The sequence below is a fragment of the Phyllobates terribilis genome, unplaced genomic scaffold (assembly GCF_046119375.1).
Source record: "Phyllobates terribilis strain yellow unplaced genomic scaffold, ASM4611937v1 Scaffold_1__5_contigs__length_1240528914, whole genome shotgun sequence".
In the NCBI taxonomy this organism is placed as follows: Eukaryota; Metazoa; Chordata; class Amphibia; order Anura; family Dendrobatidae; genus Phyllobates; species Phyllobates terribilis.
The window spans coordinates 26,598,737-26,623,370 of NW_027362761.1; the positions used below are offsets into that span (position 1 = coordinate 26,598,737).

A 24,634-nucleotide genomic window follows, 5' to 3' on the forward strand; every position below is an offset into this window, starting at 1 on the left:
CCACGACAGCTTCAGCTCTGCTACATCGAGATGACAGGCTGGACCGCAGCAGAACGCTGCCATCCATCCTGTCATCCCGCAGACACTGAGAAGCACAGGCATGCTTGTGCTCCTCAATGTCTGGCTGTGACGGCATAAAGATGAGCCGAGGTCATGTCCAATGAACTCAGCTCACCTCATGTACGTCACTGACAGCGTGGGAAAATTCTCCTGCACTCAGCACTTCAGCGTGAGAATTTTCCCACACTGTCAGTGACGTGCATGAGGTGAGCTGAGTTCATTGGACATGACCTCACCTCATGTATGTCACTGACAGCGTGGGAGAATTCTCACGCTGAAGCGCTGAGTGCAGGAGAACTTTCCCACGCTGTCAGTGACGTGCATGAGGTGAGCTGAGTTCATTGGACATGAACTCGGCTCATCTGGATGACGTCACAGAGAGACACTGAGGAGCGCAAGCATGCCTGCCTTCTCAGTGTCTGCGGGATGACAGGCTGGATGGCAGCTTTCTGCTGCGGTCCATCCTGTCATCTCGATGTAGCAGAGCTGGAGCTGTCCTGGGAACCATCGAAAGGTAAGGATGAGGTTGCTTTATTATTTTTCTTTTATTGCAGGAGATCGTTGGCTTCAGCTGGAATGGGCGTGATGGTAAGTATGGTTTAATTTAGAACAATAAAGAATTGTGTCTTTATTTCAATTAAAGGACTTTACTCTGGGTGTTTGTGTTTTCTTTTAACTTTGACTATGGGGTTAGTAATGGGGGTGTCTTATAGACGCCTCTCCATTACTAACCTGGGCTTGATGTCAGCTGGCATTATAAGCTGACATCAACCCCAACCCTATTACCCCCTGCCACCGCACCAGGGCAGCGTGGAAGAGCGAGGCTAAGTGCCAGAATTGGCGCATCCTATGGATGCGCCATTTCTGGGGCGGCTGACGGCTGGTGTTTCTAGCCTGGGAGGGGGCCAATATTCATGGCACCCTTCCTGGGCTATTAATATCAGCCCCCAGCTGTCTGCCTAGCCTGTGCTAGCTATTAAATTAGGGGGGACCCCACGTTATTTTTTTGGGGGGGTTCCCCCATTTTAATAGCTAGTAAAGGCTAGGTATTCAGCTGGGGGCTGATATTAGTAGCCTGGGAAGCTCCGTGGGTATTACCCCCTTCCCAGGCTTCAAACATTTGCCCCAGCTGTCTGCTTAACCTCCGCTAGAGCCTAAAATTAAGGGGAACCCCACGCCAATTTTTTTTTAAATAAATCCTTTATTTTAACACTAAATGACAAGTACAGTAATCAACACTGTCACTGTACTTCATATATATGTGACTGACATGTTTCTATCTATCTAATCTATGTGTGATTCTCTATTCTTTCTGTTCTAAATTGTCGGGTACAGATGCTGAATTGCCGGCCGGCTTTCTTAAAGAGACGGTGCATGAAAACACTATTATTTTTTTAAATAAATCCTTTACACTAAATGACAAGTACAGTAAGCAACACTGTCACTGTACTTCATATATATGTGACTGACATGTTTCTATCTATCTAATCTATGTGTGATGCTCTATTCTTTCTGTTGTAAATTGTCGGGTACCGGTGTATGCCGCTGATGAATTGCCGGCTTTTCATGTCATTCTACATTATTCTTAGTTGTTTTACTTCATGTAGAATTAACCTACAAGGAAAGAAAGGGTTTATTTTCATTCCGATATTTGTGTCCCATTGACTTGCATTGGTTTCCGGTATCGGAATCGGCGATATCCGATACTTTTTGGGTATCGGCCCGATCCAATCCGATACGATATTTCCTGATATCGGAAGGTATCGCTCAACACTACTCACCACGAAAAAAAAAAGTCTTTTGTCAAATATCATGCCATGCTCGCAGGCTAGTGCTTCAATAGTATAGCTTTCATTACACTGCTGGACCTGGTCTGAAGCATATTCTAAAACAGTAGTCCCTTAGCTGTGTCTCATCTTGTTTTGGGTGACAAGACCCTGAAAGGCACATACTTTACATGTCTCCTGTTAGCTCTCACTTCCACTAGGTCCTTGTTCTGGGGAAAATACCCTAAAACTGCACCCAAAAGGTACTAGAACATTTGGGAAATAAATGCAACAAATACATAAAAAGAAATGCCAGGAAAAACGCATGCTATATTGTAAAAATGAATCTTTGAATACCAGAAACAGGTTTGTTCAGAAATACGACTATTAATTCTAGTCTTTAAGTCATAAAAGTGAGCCTTTAGATTTGTAAGCAGAAACTGTACAATCTGCAAAGTCTGCACATTGCAAATGATGACATTTGTAATTATTGGCAGGAGGATGAAGTGGAAAACTAGTTCCAGAATTTGTAGTCTTGGCCACTACCATTCAGATATTCAAAGATTTATGGCATTTTCATCAGTGTGGATGTGCACATTCACTGCTCAGCTACACAATACTCAAAATGGATCCATGCAGGTTCTGTAAACAGCAAGCAAAATACTGAGTTCATCGAAACAACACGGACATGCAATTAGTTTTCAAATTGACTGCAGCTAAAAGCAGTTTATTAATGGTTACACTGTATTCTGCCATTAAAACCACTCAACTGCAACACAGCCCAAGGCTGGAGACAGACAAATGTATACTTTACATACAATGGGATGGGAGCCGCTTTTGGCACTAAATATACAGCACTACCACAGAGCTGTATTAGGTCTATCCTAATGCAAAATAATGCAAGTCATTTTAGATTTGAAACCTTTTTTTTTAGCACTAAAAGATATAGATACCTTAGCACAGATTTTTTTTTTCCATTTGCTCCTTAAAGAGAACCAGTTATGTGAACATGCTATTAATCTGCAGATCTGGGGTTAATAGCAATCTGAAGTTGCCCGGCCCTTGTACTGAAAGCCTGGCTACCAGGAGAAAAGAAACTTTAAAAGGGATATTCCCATTTCCAAGATCCTATCCCAATATGTAGTAGGTGTAATAATAATATTAGTAAATACCTCCAATTAGAAATGTAGTATAGTATTTTTGATTTGCTATGTCTCTTTCCTCATGTGCAGGCATTGCAGGACCTTAGGTATCCATGGTTACGTCCACTGATAAAGTGACAGTTAGCTAGTTGCTGTTAGTCGTAACCATGGATACCTAAGGTCCTGCGATGCCTGCACATGAGGATAGAGACATAGCAAATCAAAAATACTATACTACATTTCTAATTGGAGGTATTTGCTAATATTATTATTACACCTACTACATATTGGGATAGGATCTTGGATATGGGAATACCACTTTAATGCACCCAACAGCCTCAGGGTTTTGTTACCACTCAGTACATAGTGCGCGGTGGCAGTAACCACGCCCTGGCACTTACTGACAGCCAGCTCTGTACTGATGCACTGCTGAGGTGGCTATCAGTCAGTGCTGGGATCGCGATTACAGCTGCCACTCACTATGTCGGGGCTTTTCAGTGCAGCAGTCACACGGCTTCAGGACACAATTAACCTGCAGATTAACCCCATTTCTGCAGGATATTAGCGTTTTTTCAGATGACGGGTTCCCTTTAAATAAGAAATGAAGCAACTTTCTTTGGCCTCACTTAATCGTCTGTGAAACACATAAAAGTGTTCTGCGTTTTTCATAGATACAACACATACTCAGTAATGTCTGTGGTGCTATTCACATGTCCATGTTTTTTTTTAAAAAAAAAAAATCACAGGGTCATGTCAGCTTTTGATCCGAGTAATGGATCAAAATAAACCATACAAGTTTATGGGTAGAGGGAAATCTGGGACAGCATAAGGATAGCTAGAGTGCACAGTTCATGTGCTGGCCATGATTAACTTTGTAATGTATAGAAGTTTTTTCCTTAAATATGTGAAAAATCACTGATGGTATAAATTGAAACACTAATGAAAATTAGAGCCAAAAGCAGTGATAAAGGTTTGTGTTATGTTTAATAAAATTCATGGGCGTCTGAATGAGGCCTAAATAGTTGGCATTTCAGAGCTAGAAAATTGTTAATGTAGAGTCTGTACAACTTCTGTCCATAGTTGGCTGTTCTGTTTTGTTTTTTTTCCATTAATTTATTTGACAATATTGATTTCTATTTTCACATTGACCTATTTTTTACCACAACTCTAATGTAAAGCAAAACCGAAAAAAATTAACTGAAGTATCAGCTGGTATACATACCATGTGTAAGAGCATGTTCCCACTAGCCATTAACCCCTTAACGACCTTGGGTTTTTCTGTTTTTGCGTTTTCATTTTTTGTTCCCCTTCTTCCCAGAGCCATAGCATTTTTGGTCAATATGGCCGTGTGAGGGCTTATTTTTTGCGGGACGAGTTGTACTTTTGAACAACATCACTGGTTTTACCATATTGTGTGCTGGAAAATGGGAAAAAATTCCAAGTGCGGTGAAATTGCAAAAAAATGCAATTACACAGCTGTTTTTTGGGTCCTTTTTTTTACCACGTTCACTGATTGCTAAAACTGACCTGCCATTATTATTCTCCAGGTCATTACGAGTTCGTAGACACCAAACATGTACAGGTTCTTTCTATTTAAGTGGTGAAAAAAAATTCCAAAGTTTGCTTTAAAAAAAAAAAAAAAAAAGAGGCCATTTTCCGAGACCCGTAGCGTCTCCACTTTTCGGCATCTGGGGCCAGGTGAGGGCTTATTTTTTACGCGCCGAGCTGACGTTTTTATTGATACTATTTTGGGGGTAGATCCGATGTTTTGATCGCCCATTATTGAAATGTTGAGGAAGCCAAACTTTTTTTTATATTGATAGATCGGGCGATTCTGAACGTGATGATACCAAATAGGTGTATGTGTTTTTTTTTATTTTTTTAATTATTTTATTTTGAATGGGGCAAAAGGGGGGGCGATTTAAACTTATATTTTTTAAAAACTTTTTTTTTTTGTTTAAACACACTTCGATAGTCTCCATAGGAGAAGCAGCAGTTGTCTGATTGCTCATCGCCTGTATGCAGTAGAAGCAGATCGCCTGTATTCAGGAGAAATGCTCACTTGCTATGAACGCTGACCACTGGGTGGCGCTCATAGCAATTGAGACATGACAACCACAGGGGTCTGCTGCAGACCCTGGGTTGTCATGCCCACCCATTGGTGACCCACGATCACGTGACGGGGGTCACCGATGGGCGGGGCCTAGGACACAATTCTCGGTAGCACGAGTTAAATGCCGCTGTTAGAGATTGACAGCGGCATTTAACTGGTTAACAGCCGCGGGTGGATCGCGATTCCACCCGCGGCTGTTGCGGGCACATGTCAGCTGTAAGAATCAGCTGACATGTGCCCGGTTCAGTGCGGGCTCAGCGCCGGAGGCCCCGCTGAGCCAGCCTTTCCGACCTGGTGCGTACCATTACTGACCAGGTCGGAAAGGGGTTAAACAGACAAAACCTAAGATATAAAAGAAAATGAACATATACCCTGCTGTAAGTAAAAGCAATGTTTGGATAGATTTTATGCTCTTTCTTTTTAAATTGCTTTTTGCTTACTTATAGCAGGGTGCAAGTTAATTTTGTTTCTATCTTAGTTTTTTTTCACAGCTTTAATGTGTATATACTTATTTTTGATATGTATACGCCTTTTAATAATGCTGTATCCCTTTAAAGAGATCCGCATCCCCTTTAGCTAGCCACCCTGCCCTTCCTTTGGGATGCTTAATGGCGAGACGCCGGTCCTGACATCACTGACTGTTATTCTGTGGGTGTTTACCTTCCTTAAGGCGCATGTGATCTATTGCAGCCAGGAGATATAAATGGTCCTGCTGGGTCACCAGATCACAAAGGACATGTGATCATTACTTTTTCTGATGCGAGCATATTGTCATTTGCCATGGTGGCCATCTTCCACATGTGATCTGTGTGATCACAACCGCTCGATCATGTACCCTTATGCCGCCCAGTCAAAAAGTGGTCCATCCCACCCTGGGTCATGTGACCGTTTTCTTTGACCCGGATATGGATGATCGGGCACCTGCACTGGCGTCTAACGTGGTTTCCGGTCATTGACAGGATATACACCCGGGACTTTAACACATGCCATTGAGTACTTAATTACAAGTGTTTGCACATTTGTGATGTATGCTCTTATTGGAGTTTCAGTAGTTAAACATAGCATTTCTCAAACACTCCGACAAAGCTTGATGCGAAACGGACCTATTGTGCGTTTTCTTGATAGGTGAGGTCTGCTGATGCAATTGTCCATGGGAGTGTGATACCAATGCATGTTCAAATTTCACAGTTTTTAATCATTGTTTAATAAATTCAAATACATAAAAACATGTATGTGTTGAGCGCAACGAGCAGCCTGGCTCCAGACAGAATCACGCATCCAGCCGTTACAGGTAAGAGAGGTTTATGGCGCCGGAGATCGCGGTATGCGTAGACACTGAACGCATACCGCGATCTCCAGCGCCATACTTAGATACTTACCTGACCGGGAGGAGCGTTGCCGCAGAGCCTCTCTTCACCGGGGCAGGAGTGAGGCGTCGGATCGGCACAGCCGCATAGCGCTATCCGGCACCATTTTACTGAAGACATTTGCATTGTGTCTTCAGAAAAATGGAGCCAGACAGCGCGATGCTCCAGCGCCGCACTCCTCCCCCACCCTCCGGCAGAACAGGACACAGAAGCGCTGGAGCACAGAGAAGAAAGGTGAGTATAAGTGTTTATTTTTTTTGCATATGTGTACAGCGTGAAAGGGATGAGGGGACCATGCATACCAGGATTGGGGGGTGAGGGGCACCATGCATACCAGGATTGGGGGTGAGCGGTGCACCATGCATACCAGGATAGGATGGTGGCAGCACATACCAGCATGGGAGACCATATACCAATAAAAATGCTCACCACCCGGGCGTAGAACGGGTTCAATAGCTAGTTCTTTATATAGGTATTAACAGTTACAATAGTAGACCCTGGAATGTCATGGCCAACAACAAATGTGTTTGAACTTTAAAAGAATGGCACTGGGAACCCTATAGGCAAAATAGAATGATAAATAAAGATTTATTGATATACACGTCATTCACTTCACCAAATCTTTTACATATTTCCAGCCCTCAGCGGTGTAATCACAAAGTTTGGTTGGGGCGACAGAAAGAGCGGACACAGACTTCTGTACACCTACAAGGAAAAGCAGAGAATGGTAGAAATCACTCACAGAAAAATAGGGTGCATCAACAAAAATCCGATGAAATGTGAAAACATTATCAATTTGTGTAATGCTCGTGATGTATTCTGACATAACACATCTCTAAGGCTATACAATGTACGTGCTCACGTTCAGTATTCGCAGAAATTTCAGCACCAAAATGCAGCAGTTTACAGAATCAAAGTGAGTGACAGTTCTGAAATCTCATGTACCCGTTGCTTATTTTTTCCTTGCAGATTTAAAGGGGTATTCCCATCTCCAAGATCTTATCCCAATATGTAGTAAGTGTAATAATAAGTTTAGCAAATACCTCCAATTAGAAATGTAGTATAGTTTTTCTGATTCACAATGTCTCTTTCCTCATGTGCAGGCATCGCAGGACCTCAGGTATCCATGGTCACGACCACTATCAACTAGGTAACTGTCACTTTATCAGTGGTCGTAACCATTGGATACCCAAGGTCCTGAAATGCCTACACATCAGGAAAGAGTCATAGCGAATCAGAAATACTATACTACATTTCTAATTGGAGGTATTTGCTAATATTATTACTACCACACCTACTACATATTGGGATAGAATCTTGGAGATGGAAATACATCTTTATAGCAGTTTAAAATCTGCAGCACGTCAATTCTTACACTGTTTCTGCAGAGCTTTCTCCCATTCAAATGAATAGGGAAAAAAATCATCAAAAAGGCATGCAAAAAAAAGCATGTATTTTAGACAGTGCTTTTTTTCTGCCAAGACATGCATTTTTTTTTGGTGCAGAAATTTCTGCTGCAAATACTTAACATGTGAACATACCCTTATAAAGCTGTATTTATAATTCAGATAAATTCAGCAACAATTCAGATGTTAACACTGGAAGCCACTACATAGATGTGGATCCATTGATTGATTCTTACCACCAAATAATGGAACGTTACAAGTCAAGAGAAATGTCGGCTTTGTTATAGCAAGAATGCGCCGTTCTTACTTTCATAAGTGGATGAATTGCCATTGGAGGTAGGAAACAGACTGATACAGGTGTGAACAGAGCCTAAAAATGGACATTTTCTTGTTTACCTATTGTCTGACTTGTTTTTAGGGTATACCCTGACTACAGCATCTAAGCATCTGGCTATGTCCAGCCTTGCTGTTGCTATTTTGAGTGTTTTAGTGAAATTAGGCAGTATATTGGTGCGCAAGTTCTGTGCAGAAGTGGAACATTAATTCATACTGCCCAAACCACAGGCAGCATGAGTCAGAGACTGGTTGCATGATTGCAGCCAAGTATATTGTTCTCTGAAAAGCTCTGGCATGTCAGAGAAGGTATGGTTTGAAGAGCTGGCCGGAGACCATAGGGAGAGAAGAGACCAGTCTTAGCACCTCTATCCCCAGCTTCTCCTCGCTCTGCTCCAGGTGACTGGCAGATGTCTCCCTATGTAATACACGAGAAAGACCTATCAATCACCTCGAGCGGTGCAGGGAAAAGCCGGCCAGAAGTGGGGCCAGACTAGTCACGCCTATTCTCTTGGTCCCTCGCATGCTTATCAAAGTATATCTTCTCTGCAATGTGGGAGCATGTCAGAAAATATACCTGTCTGCAATTGTGCACGCAGGCTGTGATTCATGCTGCCTGTGGTTTAAGCAGCATGAATCCAGTGACTGGTTCCCTTTACCACAGTGTCTTAAAGAGTACCTGTCAGCATGATTGTGCTCCGTAAACTACATACACTGTCAGGTGAGCACCATTACACTGATTAAAATGATACCTTGGTTGATGAAATCCGTCCTGTGGTTCTTGTGTAATCTTTACTTTCAGTTTGGAGATAATGATAGAGCCGCCCCGGAGCACGAGCATATCTGGTGCTCTGCTTACATATTCATCTGTATGTTCTTATGACATCTCACTGATCGTTCACTGATCTGCCTCCTATTTTACCTAGCCCCGCACTACTAGATGGAAACTACAACTAGTGGAAAAAGAGCAAATCATTATCTCCAAAATGAAAATAAAGATTACACAAGGACCACAGAACGGATTTCATCAGCCACGGTATCATATTAATCAGTGTAATGTCGCCCACCTGACAGTGTATGTGGTTTACTCAGCACAATCCTGCTGACAGGTGCGCTTTAAGTGTTACTCCAGACTCAGTTTGCTGAAAATTCATGTACACACACCAGACAACTTATTCTGAAAAATTACTTGAAAGTCCAGTTACCCTTGAAGATGGCAAAGTACTCACCCCAGTTCCAAGACTCACAGACTGAGAAGTCCAATTCTGGTGTGGAAGGAAGCTGTAAGGGAAAATATATATATATATTATCAGCTAGGATTGTCTGTGTGTCATGTTTGCCTGATAAACTATTTTACATTAATAACCAATACACAGATATTAGCCAAAGAAACACAAATAGGGAATGGATTATCGAGTATTTTGTAGTCTATTACAGCATATTCTTTGTAAGCTCTTTTTGGCAGTTTCCTTGACCCCCTAAGCACTTTCCTTGTGTCCTTATTACTGTTCTAATGCACTTGCCATTTACAATCTTCCTCCCTCAGTACTGCATTGACTTGCCTTGCTGTTTGGGCTAGACTGTGGCAATATTGTGTTCACAGTCCTGTGACTTATCAGCAAAGCCCAAATATTGGGCCCAATTCATTATTGCATTTGCACCACTTTTTTGTCAAGCTGTTAGTATTTTGCAGCTTTTTTGATTGCACCTTATACACACACCTTTCCAGTTGTTGCTTGTTTAAAGTCACAATGGGCCCAATTTGTCAAGACCGGTGTGAACAACTTGATGAGGAGACTTGCTGGAGTCCCGAAAAGGCATGAGTCTTCATAAAATCAGGCGCATCCAAAGAGTGGCGTGTGCCATTATGTGCGCCTCACCACAAATCCTACTCCAGTCCTTGCGAGAGTACGATTTGTGGCATAGTGAATACCGCTCGTCATGAATTTGACAGTGGACATCACGCAGCCTTTCTGCCCCCCTTGTTGGAAGTGGGTCAAAATGGAGAGCGAGCTCCAGAAGTTGCAAAATTTTAGTGCAGCCTCAAGTTGCGTCAAAATTATGCAACTTCTCAAAGCATTTTACGCCAGTTGGCTAAAGCTTTGATGAATCTGGACACTGGTTCATCTAGTTTTTTTTTTTTTGTTTTTTTAATTCTCCACTGTGGTTGGGATTTGGTGTTACCAGGTGTTTTCCCATGGTTCATCATTTGCAACTTTTAGAAAATTCACAAAACTGGCGCTAATGTATTCTAGGAATGTAGTCTAATGTCATCTATTCTAGGAATGATTTTATGGATGCCTAAAACTTTGGCACAATTTTTGTGACAATTTTAGCAGCACGTGTGACTTTTTAGCACAAAATAATCACAACACCGATTAAGACCATAAAATAAAGAGCAGTTTTGATTTTATGATCCACGTGCACCATTTTGGTGAATTTGGCACGAAAAAAAAAAAAAAAAAAAAAAACAAATACCAAAAAAAACGACAAATGATGAATTGGGCCCATTCTCTTTTTTCAGTGGCATTTTCTAGGTATTTCAAAAGCATTGAAAACAAAAGATTCTTTTAGTGCTGTCTGTAGCCACAGGCTATGTGCACACTGTGTCTGTGCACTTAGCCTATAGTATACATCTGGAGCTTTCCCCGACATATACTGTGATGATGGTAAAGGAGGCTATTCCCCAGATGGAGGCAAGAAGTGTACTCTTTCGTCCTCGGTCTGGGCGGTATTTGACTAGATGCCATTTATCTAACTGCATAGGAAAGAGCAGAAGATGGCCATTTCCTATACAGAGGGCCACTGCAAAGAAAAATATAGCATCAGTACACATATCTTAATGGGTTCCTACGATGGATGCCGCGATGTCCATCCTGACAGTGCACACTGTCAGGCATAGACTGGACCAAGTCTTACTTATTTCATTACACAACACCCTGGAAATAGGAAAAAGGGCAGATGGATTCTGCTTGTTGCCAGTAGCCTTTATTCATAAGGCTACAATAACAATAAATAATGCCCCCACACCTTTATGTTGCATTATATCTTCAATGATATAGTTTAAAGAAATTGTAATATTGGTTTCTGAGTTACTTAAGCACATCACTGCCGTTTCATGCCACTTTCCACTAGGCTGTGTATAGGCAGCGATTTTTCACCCTGGGATCATTCAATTCTGCCTGGATTGAGCAATGTCAGTTCTTGCAGTTGCTCGATTAACTCCTTACAAGCTATTGATTGCTACATGTAAGAAGTGTGACAGAGGGAGATCACTCCCTCTGTCAGCCCATCGGCTCCCTGCAGAGCTGATTGTTACTAAGGCAACTAGAGGCCTACAGCGACATTTGGTGTGCCATAGATCAAAGCCAATTAGATAGTGTAAGACCGCTCCTCTTTTAGCTTCCAGCCCACCAGGCTCTGTGACCGCTGCAGCCAATCACATGTGGTCACAGCTGTGTGGTCCAGCAGGCAGAGAAGAGACAGACCCGAGGAAGACAAGCAGGCGGATAGATAAGATGGTGGAGTCGCCCACCTCTGATAAGTAGAATGACTTTATGACAAGCCCACGGGACCCAACTCCTGCCTTCCAGCTGCTGTTTCATACATAGTAATGTAGGTGGAATAAAGACCTAGGTCCATCCAGTCCTACCTTTCTCCCCCAATTGTACTCCCTACACTAACACTAAACTAACTTACTAGGACTAGGCCTCACAAATGTATTACCGCTGCACTATTACAATTACAAATGATCCCGTTAATAGTTTTATCTTTTGTATTACTCTTGTGATTTTCATAACGGTATTACTAAAATCCCTATGCCTAAATCTGTTCATCCAGAAGAAGGCAAAAACCCCAGGACACACACAGCCAGTTACCCCAGGACACACACACACACACACAGCCAGTTACCCCAGGACACACACACACACACAGCCAGCTACCCCAGGACACACACACACACTCAGCCAGTTACCCCAGGACACACACACACACACACTCAGCCAGCCAGTTACCCCAGGACACACACACAGCCAGTTACCCCAGGACACACACACACACACACACACACAGCCAGTTACCCCAGGACACACGCACACACTCAGCCAGTTACCCCAGGACACACGCACACACTCAGCCAGTTACCCCAGGACACACGCACACACTCAGCCAGTTACCCCAGGACACACACACAGCCAGTTACCCCAGGACACACACACACACACACACACACACAGCCAGTTACCCCAGGACACACACACACACACAGCCAGTTACCCCAGGACACACACACACACACAGCCAGTTACCCCAGGACACACACACACACACTCAGCCAGTTACCCCAGGACACACACACACAGCCAGTTACCCCAGGACACACACACACAGCCAGTTACCCCAGGACACACACACACACACTCAGCCAGTTACCCCAGGACACACACACACACACACTCAGCCAGTTACCCCAGGACACACACACACACACTCAGCCAGTTACCCCAGGACACACACACACACACTCAGCCAGTTACCCCAGGACACACACACACACACTCAGCCAGTTACCCCAGGACACACACACACACACACTCAGCCAGTTACCCCAGGACACACACACACACACACTCAGCCAGTTACCCCAGGACACACACACACACACACTCAGCCAGTTACCCCAGGACACACACACACACACACTCAGCCAGTTACCCCAGGACACACACACACACACACACTCAGCCAGTTACCCCAGGACACACACACACACAGCCAGTTACCCCAGGACACACACACACACAGCCAGTTACCCCAGGACACACACACACACACACACACACACACACACACACAGCCAGTTACCCCAGGACACACACACACACAGCCAGTTACCCCAGGACACACACACACACACTCAGCCAGTTACCCCAGGACACACACACACACACAGCCAGTTACCCCAGGACACACACACACACACACTCAGCCAGTTACCCCAGGACACACACACACACAGCCAGTTACCCCAGGACACACACACACTCAGCCAGTTACCCCAGGACACACACACACACACACACTCAGCCAGTTACCCCAGGACACACACACACACACACACTCAGCCAGTTACCCCAGGACACACACACACACACACACACTCAGCCAGTTACCCCAGGACACACACACACACACACACACTCAGCCAGTTACCCCAGGACACACACACACACACACACACACTCAGCCAGTTACCCCAGGACACACACACACACACTCAGCCAGTTACCCCAGGACACACACACACACACTCAGCCAGTTACCCCAGGACACACACACACACACACACACACACTCAGCCAGTTACCCCAGGACACACACACACACTCAGCCAGTTACCCCAGGACACACACACACACACTCAGCCAGTTACCCCAGGACACACACACACTCAGCCAGTTACCCCAGGACACACACACACACACACTCAGCCAGTTACCCCAGGACACACACACACACACTCAGCCAGTTACCCCAGGACACACCCAGGACACACACACACACACTCAGCCAGTTACCCCAGGACACACACACACACACTCAGCCAGTTACCCCAGGACACACACACACACTCAGCCAGTTACCCCAGGACACACGCACACACTCAGCCAGTTACCCCAGGACACACGCACACACTCAGCCAGTTACCCCAGGACACACGCACACACTCAGCCAGTTACCCCAGGACACACGCACACACTCAGCCAGTTACCCCAGGACACACGCACACACTCAGCCAGTTACCCCAGGACACACGCACACACTCAGCCAGTTACCCCAGGAACACACACACACACTCAGCCAGTTACCCCAGGACACACGCACACACTCAGCCAGTTACCCCAGGACACACGCACACACTCAGCCAGTTACCCCAGGACACACGCACACACTCAGCCAGTTACCCCAGGACACACACACACACACTCAGCCAGTTACCCCAGGACACACACACACACTCAGCCAGTTACCCCAGGACACACGCACACACTCAGCCAGTTACCCCAGGACACACGCACACACTCAGCCAGTTACCCCAGGACACACGCACACACTCAGCCAGTTACCCCAGGACACACGCACACACTCAGCCAGTTACCCCAGGACACACGCACACACTCAGCCAGTTACCCCAGGACACACGCACACACTCAGCCAGTTACCCCAGGACACACGCACACACTCAGCCAGTTACCCCAGGACACACGCACACACTCAGCCAGTTACCCCAGGACACACGCACACACTCAGCCAGTTACCCCAGGACACACGCACACACTCAGCCAGTTACCCCAGGACACAAACACACACACACACTCAGCCAGTTACCCCAGGACACACGCACACACTCAGCCAGTTACCCCAGGACACACGCACACACTCAGCCAGTTACCCCAGGACACACGCACACACTCAGCCAGTTACCCCAGGACACACGCACACACTCAGCCAGTTACCCCAGGACACACGCACACACTCAGCCAGTTACCCCAGGACACACGCACACACTCAGCCAGTTACCCCAGGACACACGCACACACTCAGCCAGTTACCCCAGGACACACGCACACACTCAGCCAGTTACCCCAGGACACACGCACACACTCAGCCAGTTACCCCAGGACACACGCACACACTCAGCCAGTTACCCCAGGACACACGCACACACTCAGCCAGTTACCCCAGGACACACGCACACACTCAGCCAGTTACCCCAGGACACACGCACACACTCAGCCAGTTACCCCAGGACACACGCACACACTCAGCCAGTTACCCCAGGACACACGCACACACTCAGCCAGTTACCCCAGGACACACGCACACACTCAGCCAGTTACCCCAGGACACACGCACACACTCAGCCAGTTACCCCAGGACACACGCACACACTCAGCCAGTTACCCCAGGACACACGCACACACTCAGCCAGTTACCCCAGGACACACGCACACACTCAGCCAGTTACCCCAGGACACACGCACACACTCAGCCAGTTACCCCAGGACACACGCACACACTCAGCCAGTTACCCCAGGACACACGCACACACTCAGCCAGTTACCCCAGGACACACGCACACACTCAGCCAGTTACCCCAGGACACACGCACACACTCAGCCAGTTACCCCAGGACACACGCACACACTCAGCCAGTTACCCCAGGACACACGCACACACTCAGCCAGTTACCCCAGGACACACGCACACACTCAGCCAGTTACCCCAGGACACACGCACACACTCAGCCAGTTACCCCAGGACACACGCACACACTCAGCCAGTTACCCCAGGACACACGCACACACTCAGCCAGTTACCCCAGGACACACGCACACACTCAGCCAGTTACCCCAGGACACACGCACACACTCAGCCAGTTACCCCAGGACACACGCACACACTCAGCCAGTTACCCCAGGACACACGCACACACTCAGCCAGTTACCCCAGGACACACGCACACACTCAGCCAGTTACCCCAGGACACACGCACACACTCAGCCAGTTACCCCAGGACACACGCACACACTCAGCCAGTTACCCCAGGACACACGCACACACTCAGCCAGTTACCCCAGGACACACGCACACACTCAGCCAGTTACCCCAGGACACACGCACACACTCAGCCAGTTACCCCAGGACACACGCACACACTCAGCCAGTTACCCCAGGACACACGCACACACTCAGCCAGTTACCCCAGGACACACGCACACACTCAGCCAGTTACCCCAGGACACACGCACACACTCAGCCAGTTACCCCAGGACACACGCACACACTCAGCCAGTTACCCCAGGACACACGCACACACTCAGCCAGTTACCCCAGGACACACGCACACACTCAGCCAGTTACCCCAGGACACACGCACACACTCAGCCAGTTACCCAGGACACACGCACACACTCAGCCAGTTACCCCAGGACACACGCACACACTCAGCCAGTTACCCCAGGACACACGCACACACTCAGCCAGTTACCCCAGGACACACGCACACACACAAGCCAGTTACCCCAGGACACACGCACACACTCAGCCAGTTACCCCAGGACACACGCACACACTCAGCCAGTTACCCCAGGACACACGCACACACTCAGCCAGTTACCCCAGGACACACGCACACACTCAGCCAGTTACCCCAGGACACACGCACACACTCAGCCAGTTACCCCAGGACACACGCACACACTCAGCCAGTTACCCCAGGACACACGCACACACACTCAGCCAGTTACCCCAGGACACACGCACACACTCAGCCAGTTACCCCAGGACACACGCACACACTCAGCCAGTTACCCCAGGACACACGCACACACTCAGCCAGTTACCCCAGGACACACGCAGTTCCAGGACCACTCAGCCAGTTACCCCAGGACACACGCACACACTCAGCCAGTTACCCCAGGACACACGCACACACTCAGCCAGTTACCCCAGGACACACGCACACACTCAGCCAGTTACCCCAGGACACACGCACACACTCAGCCAGTTACCCCAGGACACACCACACACACTCAGCCAGTTACCCCAGGACACACGCACACACACAGCCAGTTACCCCAGGACACACACACACACTCAGCCAGTTACCCCAGGACACACGCACACACTCAGCCAGTTACCCCAGGACACACGCACACACTCAGCCAGTTACCCCAGGACACACGCACACACTCAGCCAGTTACCCCAGGACACACGCACACACTCAGCCAGTTACCCCAGGACACACGCACACACTCAGCCAGTTACCCCAGGACACACGCACACACTCAGCCAGTTACCCCAGGACACACGCACACACTCAGCCAGTTACCCCAGGACACACGCACACACTCAGCCAGTTACCCCAGGACACACGCACACACTCAGCCAGTTACCCCAGGACACACGCACACACTCAGCCAGTTACCCCAGGACACACGCACACACTCAGCCAGTTACCCCAGGACACACGCACACACTCAGCCAGTTACCCCAGGACACACCACACACAGCCAGTTACCCCAGGACACACACACACACACAGCCAGTTACCCCAGGACACACACACACACAGCCAGTTACCCCAGGACACACACACACACAAGCCAGTTACCCCAGGACACACACACACACACAGCCAGTTACCCCAGGACACACACACACACAGCCAGTTACCCCAGGACACACACACACACAGCCAGTTACCCCAGGACACACACACACCAGCCAGTTACCCCAGGACACACACACACACACAGCCAGTTACCCCAGGACACACACACACACAGCCAGTTACCCCAGGACACACACACACAAGCCAGTTACCCCAGGACACACACACACACACAGCCAGTTACCCCAGGACACACACACACACAGCCAGTTACCCCAGGACACACACACACACAGCCAGTTACCCCAGGACACACACACACACCAGCCAGTTACCCCAGGACACACACACACACAGCCAGTTACCCCAGGACACACACACACCAGCCAGTTACCCCAGGACACACACACACACACACACAGCCAGTTACCCCAGGACACACACACACACAGCCAGTTACCCCAGGACACACACACACACAGCCAGTTACCCCAGGACACACACACACAGCCAGTTACCCCAGGACACACACAGCAACCAGACACACCACAACAGCCAGTTACCCCAGGACACACACACACACACACAAGCCAGTTACCCCAGGACACACACACACAAGCCAGTTACCCCAGGACACACACACACACACACAGCCAGTTACCCCAGGACACACACACACACACACAGCCAGTTACCCCAGGACACACACACACACACAGCCAGTTACCCCAGGACACACACACACACAGCCAGTTACCCCAGGACACACACACACACCACAGCCAGTTACCCCAGGACACACACACACACACACAGCCAGTTACCCCAGGACACACACACACACAGCCAGTTACCCCAGGACACACACACACACACACAGCCAGTTACCCCAGGACACACACACACACACACACACACACACACACACACAGCCAGTTACCCCAGGAACACACACAGCCAGTTACCCCAGGACACACACACACACACAGCCAGTTACCCCAGGACACACACACACACAGCCAGTTACCCCAGGACACACACACACACACACACACACAGCCAGTTACCCCAGGACACACACACACAGCCAGTTACCCCAGGACACACACACACACACAGCCAGTTACCCCAGGACACACACACACACACACAGCCAGTTACCCCAGGACACACACACACACAGCCAGTTACCCCAGGACACACACACTCAGCCAGTTACCCCAGGACACACGCACACACAGCCAGTTACCCCAGGACACACGCACACACAGCCAGTTACCCCAGGACACACACACACACAGCCAGTTACCCCAGGACACACACACACACAGCCAGTTACCCCAGGACACACACACACACAGCCAGTTACCCCAGGACACACACACACACAGCCAGTTACCCCAGGACACACACACACACACAGCCAGTTACCCCAGGACACACACACACACACAGCCAGTTACCCCAGGACACACACACACACAGCCAGTTACCCCAGGACACACACACACACACAGCCAGTTACCCCAGGACACACACACACACACAGCCAGTTACCCCAGGACACACACACACACAGCCAGTTACCCCAGGACACACACACACACAGCCAGTTACCCCAGGACACACACACACACAGCCAGTTACCCCAGGACACACACACACACAGCCAGTTACCCCAGGCACACACACACACACAGCCAGTTACCCCAGGACACACACACACACAGCCAGTTACCCCAGGACACACACACACACAGCCAGTTACCCCAGGACACACACACACACAGCCAGTTACCCCAGGACACACACACACACACACACACACAGCCAGTTACCCCAGGACACACACACACACAGCCAGTTACCCCAGGACACACACACACACAGCCAGTTACCCCAGGACACACACAGCCAGTTACCCCAGGACACACACAGCCAGTTACCCCAGGACACACACAGCCAGTTACCCCAGGACACACACAGCCAGTTACCCCAGGACACACACAGCCAGTTACCCCAGGACACACACAGCCAGTTACCCCAGGACACACACAGCCAGTTACCCCAGGACACACACAGCCAGTTACCCCAGGACACACACACAGCCAGTTACCCCAGGACACACACAGCCAGTTACCCCAGGACACACACAGCCAGTTACCCCAGGACACACACACACACACACAGCCAGTTACCCCAGGACACACACACACACAGCCAGTTACCCCAGGACACACACACACAGCCAGTTACCCCAGGACACACACACACACACACACACACAGCCAGTTACCCCAGGACACACACACACAGCCAGTTACCCCAGGACACACACACACACACACACACAGCCAGTTACCCCAGGACACACACACACACACACACAGCCAGTTACCCCAGGACACACACACACACAGCCAGTTACCCCAGGACACACACACACACACACACAGCCAGTTACCCCAGGACACACACACACACACACAGCCAGTTACCCCAGGACACACACACACACACAGCCAGTTACCCCAGGACACACACACACACACAGCCAGTTACCCCAGGACACACACACACACACAGCCAGTTACCCCAGGACACACACACACAGCCAGTTACCCCAGGACACACACACACACACACAGCCAGTTACCCCAGGACACACACACAGCCAGTTACCCCAGGACACACACACACACACACACACACAGCCAGTTACCCCAGGACACACACACACAGCCAGTTACCCCAGGACACACACACACACACACACAGCCAGTTACCCCAGGACACACACACACACACACACACACACACAGCCAGTTACCCCAGGACACACACACACACACACACAGCCAGTTACCCCAGGACACACACACAGCCAGTTACCCCAGGACACACACACAGCCAGTTACCCCAGGACACAAACACAGCCAGTTACCCCAGGACACACACACAGCCAGTTACCCCAGGACACACACACAGCCAGTTACCCCAGGACACACACACAGCCAGTTACCCCAGGACACACACACAGCCAGTTACCCCAGGACACACACACAGCCAGTTACCCCAGGACACACACACAGCCAGTTACCCCAGGACACACACACAGCCAGTTACCCCAGGACACACACACAGCCAGTTACCCCAGGACACACACACAGCCAGTTACCCCAGGACACACACACAGCCAGTTACCCCAGGACACACACACAGCCAGTTACCCCAGGACACACACACAGCCAGTTACCCCAGGACACACACACAGCCAGTTACCCCAGGACACACACACAGCCAGTTACCCCAGGACACACACACAGCCAGTTACCCCAGGACACACACACAGCCAGTTACCCCAGGACACACACACACACACAGCCAGTTACCCCAGGACACACACACACACACACACACACAGCCAGTTACCCCAGGACACACACACACAGCCAGTTACCCCAGGACACACACACACACACAGCCAGTTACCCCAGGACACACACACACACACACACAGCCAGTTACCCCAGGACACACACACACAGCCAGTTACCCCAGGACACACACACACACACACACAGCCAGTTACCCCAGGACACACACACACACACACAGCCAGTTACCCCAGGACACACACACACACACACACAGCCAGTTACCCCAGGACACACACACACACACACAGCCAGTTACCCCAGGACACACACACACACACACAGCCAGTTACCCCAGGACACACACACACACACACAGCCAGTTACCCCAGGACACACACACACACACACAGCCAGTTACCCCAGGACACACACACACACACACAGCCAGTTACCCCAGGACACACACACACACACAGCCAGTTACCCCAGGACACACACACACACACAGCCAGTTACCCCAGGACACACACACACACACAGCCAGTTACCCCAGGACACACACACACACACACAGCCAGTTACCCCAGGACACACACACACACACAGCCAGTTACCCCAGGACACACACACACACAGCCAGTTACCCCAGGACACACACACACACAGCCAGTTACCCCAGGACACACACACACACAGCCAGTTACCCCAGGACACACACACACACACACACACACAGCCAGTTACCCCAGGACACACACACAGCCAGTTACCCCAGGACACACACACACACACACACACAGCCAGTTACCCCAGGACACACACACACACACAGCCAGTTACCCCAGGACACACACACACACACACACAGCCAGTTACCCCAGGGACACACACACACACAGCCAGTTACCCCAGGACACACACACACACAGCCAGTTACCCCAGGCACACACACACACACAGCCAGTTACCCCAGGACACACACACACACACAGCCAGTTACCCCAGGACACACACACACACAGCCAGTTACCCCAGGACACACACACAGCCAGTTACCCCAGGACACACACACACACACACACACACAGCCAGTTACCCCAGGACACACACACACAGCCAGTTACCCCAGGACACACACACAGCCAGTTACCCCAGGACACACACACAGCCAGTTACCCCAGGACACACACACAGCCAGTTACCCCAGGACACACACACAGCCAGTTACCCCAGGACACACACACAGCCAGTTACCCCAGGACACACACACAGCCAGTTACCCCAGGACACACACACAGCCAGTTACCCCAGGACACACACACAGCCAGTTACCCCAGGACACACACACAGCCAGTTACCCCAGGACACACACACAGCCAGTTACCCCAGGACACACACACAGCCAGTTACCCCAGGACACACACACAGCCAGTTACCCCAGGACACACACACAGCCAGTTACCCCAGGACACACACACAGCCAGTTACCCCAGGACACACACACAGCCAGTTACCCCAGGACACACACACAGCCAGTTACCCCAGGACACACACACAGCCAGTTACCCCAGGACACACACACAGCCAGTTACCCCAGGACACACACACAGCCAGTTACCCCAGGACACACACACAGCCAGTTACCCCAGGACACACACACAGCCAGTTACCCCAGGACACACACACAGCCAGTTACCCCAGGACACACACACAGCCAGTTACCCCAGGACACACACACAGCCAGTTACCCCAGGACACACACACAGCCAGTTACCCCAGGACACACACACAGCCAGTTACCCCAGGACACACACACACAGCCAGTTACCCCAGGACACACACACAGCCAGTTACCCCAGGACACACACACAGCCAGTTACCCCAGGACACACACACAGCCAGTTACCCCAGGACACACACACAGCCAGTTACCCCAGGACACACACACAGCCAGTTACCCCAGGACACACACACAGCCAGTTACCCCAGGACACACACACAGCCAGTTACCCCAGGACACACACACACACACAGCCAGTTACCCCAGGACACACACACACACACACACACACACAGCCAGTTACCCCAGGACACACACACACACAGCCAGTTACCCCAGGACACACACACACACAGCCAGTTACCCCAGGACACACACACACACAGCCAGTTACCCCAGGACACACACACACACAGCCAGTTACCCCAGGACACACACACACACAGCCAGTTACCCCAGGACACACACACACACACACACACAGCCAGTTACCCCAGGACACACACACACACACACACAGCCAGTTACCCCAGGACACACACACACACACACAGCCAGTTACCCCAGGACACACACACACACACACACACACACAGCCAGTTACCCCAGGACACACACACACACACACACACACAGCCAGTTACCCCAGGACACACACACACACACACACACACAGCCAGTTACCCCAGGACACACACACACACACACACAGCCAGTTACCCCAGGACACACACACACAGCCAGTTACCCCAGGACACACACACACACACACACACAGCCAGTTACCCCAGGACACACACACACACACAGCCAGTTACCCCAGGACACACACACACACACACAGCCAGTTACCCCAGGACACACACACACACACAGCCAGTTACCCCAGGACACACACACACACAGCCAGTTACCCCAGGACACACACACACACAGCCAGTTACCCCAGGACACACACACACACACACAGCCAGTTACCCCAGGACACACACACACAGCCAGTTACCCCAGGACACACACACACAGCCAGTTACCCCAGGACACACACACACAGCCAGTTACCCCAGGACACACACACACAGCCAGTTACCCCAGGACACACACACACAGCCAGTTACCCCAGGACACACACACAGCCAGTTACCCCAGGACACACACACACAGCCAGTTACCCCAGGACACACACACACACACACACACACACACACAGCCAGTTACCCCAGGACACACACACACAGCCAGTTACCCCAGGACACACACACACACAGCCAATTGCATCATTGCATTGATTAGTGGCCGCAGGGAAGCGTGGATGGCCTCCGCTCTGGGCCAGCAGCATCACCTACCTGCAGGCCAAGGTAGTCGGCCCACTGGTGGAGCGCAGGAGGCACAGCTGCGGAGGTCTTCTTCAGGACGTCCTGGCCTTCAGCCCCACTTCCCACCAGGCCGTAGTCATAGGCCACGTACACCGCCCCTCCTGCCACCAGCACCTTGGTGGTAAACCTGCAACAGTGTCCTCAGATTAATACAAATGGCAGTAAATGAAGGGAGGGAATCCATTCCTATTAACCCTGTATGGAGACACACGTTAAGACGCCTGCACAATCTAACGGTGATACGAGTTGCAGAAGTCACCTCAGCACTCTCAGGACGGCAGGAGCCATGGTAGCGTCTAGATTGGAGTTGATTACTGGAGAGGGAGGAGTGATTTCATTATAGCATGACGTCACCGGAAGGGGCGGGGCCTTCGCAGTCCAGTGGGAAGTGTTCCATCGTACCCCTGCAGCAGTGCGCACTAGTGATGGGTAAAATGCGATTTTTTGGTGAGCCGGCTCTTTTGGCTCCGAAAACGGCTCTTCATTTCCTATTACCTTTGGCTTTAAATTTGAAGCCAAATTCTGGTATGTTTTAACCCATGATTGTATACCTTTTAGTAAAAATCTACACATGTGCGAATTTATGACATAAAACAGAATAGTTTCCAGAATAACCAGATTTTATATTATTTGCTGTAAAAACTTTAACAAACACAAAATGAAGATGCAAAATAGCAACAAGATGCTAATTATCAGTGCCACATTTTAAAGCTACCTTCACACTTGGCGAGT

The 24,634-nt window shown here is 49.6% G+C and overlaps 1 protein-coding gene across 1 annotated transcript; it reads right to left on the reverse strand.

Moving 5' to 3' along the window:
• Positions 1-7,017: 7,017 nt before the first annotated feature.
• Positions 7,018-24,276, reverse strand: MICOS13 (mitochondrial contact site and cristae organizing system subunit 13). Its single transcript, XM_073651428.1, has 4 exons — positions 24,162-24,276; positions 23,873-24,029; positions 9,417-9,468; positions 7,018-7,153 (listed from the first exon to the last, which is right to left on the reverse strand). The coding sequence occupies exons 1-4, from the start codon at positions 24,188-24,190 to the stop codon at positions 7,056-7,058; spliced, it is 336 nt and encodes a 111-aa protein (XP_073507529.1). The 5' UTR covers positions 24,191-24,276; the 3' UTR covers positions 7,018-7,055.
• Positions 24,277-24,634: the final 358 nt, after the last annotated feature.